This window comes from Volvox carteri (assembly GCF_000143455.1).
Source record: "Volvox carteri f. nagariensis unplaced genomic scaffold VOLCAscaffold_5, whole genome shotgun sequence".
NCBI classification, from domain to species: domain Eukaryota; kingdom Viridiplantae; phylum Chlorophyta; class Chlorophyceae; order Chlamydomonadales; family Volvocaceae; genus Volvox; species Volvox carteri.
In genome coordinates this window covers 2,720,879-2,723,931 of record NW_003307548.1, presented here as the reverse complement: position 1 = coordinate 2,723,931, position 3,053 = coordinate 2,720,879, and the positions used below count along the sequence as shown (strand labels likewise).

General features: G+C 63.0%; 1 protein-coding gene across 1 annotated transcript in view; it reads left to right on the top strand.

The window, feature by feature from the left end:
* The window catches only part of VOLCADRAFT_87560 (uncharacterized protein), a gene marked incomplete at both ends in the record, with an annotated part of 21,054 nt that overhangs the window by 8,581 nt on the left and 9,420 nt on the right, over positions 1-3,053 (top strand). Inside the window, 6 exons of the mRNA XM_002947262.1 lie at positions 181-369; positions 683-738; positions 908-1,010; positions 1,813-1,869; positions 2,237-2,356; positions 2,761-2,940. Coding sequence (XP_002947308.1) covers positions 181-369; positions 683-738; positions 908-1,010; positions 1,813-1,869; positions 2,237-2,356; positions 2,761-2,940 — 705 coding nt within the window. The remainder of the gene's footprint in view (positions 1-180; positions 370-682; positions 739-907; positions 1,011-1,812; positions 1,870-2,236; positions 2,357-2,760; positions 2,941-3,053) is intronic.

Below are 3,053 nucleotides of genomic sequence, written 5' to 3'. Positions count from 1 at the left end.
TGGTCCGCACCTCACCCCCTGTGGGGGTATCGCGGCACCTAGCCTAACCGTGTCGTACCGCAGTACAATACCGGCTCAGTGGTCCCCCTTCCTCCCCCCAAGTGGCCCCCTCTCCCACCCCATATTGTCGCCACATCCCCCCGCTCGCACATCCCGCTGAAAACACACACGCACTCGCAGGACCCCCTACAGCGGCTACACACGCTTCACAACCTCGCCCAGATGATGGCCATAGCTGCCTCGGCTTCCGCACCCGCCGCGCTGGCCGCCGTACCCCGCACGCTCCGAGACCACACCCTGGCGGAGGACGCTGCCGCCATCCGCAGCCGCTACCTGGAGCAGCGGACGCAGCGGCTGGTTTCACAGGAGGTACGTGTGTGTGTGTGTGTGTGTGGACGTTATTGTTATTAGTACTAGGAGTAGGAGTAGGAGTAGGAGTAGGAGTAAGACAGGAGTTGTAGTGGTCAGCAGTGGTGTGTGTGTGTGTGTGTGTGTGTGTGTGTGTGTGTGTGTGTGTGTGTGTGTGAGGGTGGTTGCGGGGAAGGCGGTGGGGACCAGCCACAGGAGGACGGAGGGGAGGGTGCAGTCAACGAATGAATGCGGGAGGTCGGGGAGCGGGTGGGGGTGATGGTGTATGTATGAATGTGTATGTGTGTATGTATGTGTGTGTGCGTGAGTGCAGGCGGAGTACAAGGAGCTGGTTTCCGCATCGTCGCCCTTCCACGGGGCTTCCGGCTGGTGAGGGGGGAAGGTGGGGCTGTAGGGTGCGCACACACTGTAGCTCCGGTATAATACAGACAGACAGATAGACAGACAGGCATGCATGCATGCATACATGGATACATACATATACAGCAGTTGACCCTCATGCACATGTACGGCATTTCCCCCCCCGGCCCCCCCTCAGGTACCTGGCGGCTATAGACCTGCTGGTGGCGGCCGGCCATGGTCCGTCGGCAGTGGCCCTCATCGGAGAGAAGCTTCTGGAGGGAGATACATACCGACAGAAGGTGATGCCAACGGGGGGTGGGGGGGAGGTACCCGGCACGTGACCACTCCACCACCCCGGCTGGAGTTAAGTGATGCGCTACCCGCTGATAGACACTTTCGTGCACTGTTCTTCCCGAGCTCATTCCGGCTCCACGCCAACCCCCCATACCAGCAGCACTGCTGCCGACCCCCCAACCCATGTTTGCAATTTTCCGTTTTGGCGGTGCAACACCCCCATGCTACTACACATTACACACCACGAACAGACCTTCCTACCCAACTCTATCGCAAGCCACAATCCCCTCCACATACATTTTATATCCTTCATTTCATGCGCAAGTGTCCCACAACCACCTTGCGTCGTACACAACAGCATCGTACACAGCAGTACATCCAAAACACTGGATAGACACATCCGCCCGGCCGAGGCCCCACCGCGGGCCATCACCGTCTCTTCGTCATGCAGGTCTAGTTCACATGCGGGTTCGACCCATCAGCAGTAACGCACACACGCAGAAGTAAAACAAAACGTCGGTCTAGTTGAAAGCCTTCCAACGCGGTGTGAATGCGTTATTGAGGCCCTCTTCCACCTCTCGATTCTTTGATTCGAACAGGTCAGCTCCCTCTCACCCTGACCGCCTCATCCTCCCCACCCTGCTGCTACTGCTGCTGCTGCTGCTGTTGCTGCTGCTGCTGCTGCTGAGTCCTCACTTGGCTGGATGAGCACTCCACACACACACAACCCATCCCCGTTGGAGCCGAGTCTCGAGAGCTCTACCCCCTTCCTCCACCCCGCAACCCTCCACCCGCCCCCAACCACAGACCGAAGTTAACGCCAGCAGTTTGGCCCTCAGGCTCACTTCGCTGTTGGGGCTCAAGGTAGGCACAGAGGGAGGGGGGAAAGGGGGAGGCAGGAGGCAGGAGGGGGCCTCCTGGGGGGTACAGGGGCAGCCACACGTCCCCTCGCGGTCTTCACTCGTTCGTGGTTACGTCTTTCCCGCCGCGGTCACGGTGGCGTCATCACCGTACGTACGGGGAATGGGGCCCATCCTGAGGGGGCACCCTTGTAATGCACCTACCTGTCTTGCACCTGCCCTGGGGGTATATGGGCCGGTGGTGGTGGCGGTGGCGGTGGCGGTGGCGGTGGCGGTGGCGGTGGCGTACAATACGGGCCTGTCAATGTGTTTTAGTTCGGGTCCCGTCCTCCCTACGGGGGTCGCTTCCTTCCGCGCTGCATGCGACGTAGGTACTGCTGAACGACATCCTGGACTCCCTGGAGGAGCACCGGGCGGCGGCGATGACGGCGCTGGAGGACCTGGGCGCCCGGACCCGGCTGAGCCAGCCGCCACCCGAGCTGGTCGAGCTGGTGAGGGGACGACCACCCCGGGGCGCCCGGCACAGTCCACCCGGGGGGCTGCTGTTGGCTGCTGTTGGCTGCTGTTCTACTCTATTGGGGGCTCGTCCATGGCCCGGTCAGGGCGGGGGCAGGGCAAGGGCCGGGGTGGACGGATTTTAAATATTGCGGCATCATCCCCCCTCTATTTCCCTTCATGTCTCCAACTACTCTCCTGCAGCTTTACATCCTCTCCCCTCTCCCCTCCTTTCCCCTCCCTTCACACAGCTGCCGAACACAACCCCACAGACCAGCAGCCGCCGCCGCTTCATCCCATCATAACATCTCACCCCACCCCACCCCACCCCACCCCACCTCCCACCCCACCCCACGCCACGCCACCTCCCACCCCACGCCACGCCACCTCCCACCGCCAGGCGGGGCAGTGCGGGCGCTGCCGCGGCGGCCCGGTACGTGCGCTGGTGTGCGAGCACTGCCGCCTGGACGAGCGGTTCATCCAGTGGCAGGTGCGGCTGTTCGCGCTGTACTCGCGGGCGCTGACGGCGGGTGCCACGGTGACGGCGGAGGAGGCGGCGCGGCGGGCCCAGACGGCCATGGTGCGGTGGGCTGGGCGGGGGGGCCTACACGAGGACCTGGGAGCTGCGGAGGATGAGGAGCTCCTGGCGGGGGAAGGAGGTGAGCCGGGGGGTGGGTGGGGAGAGTGGCGGGG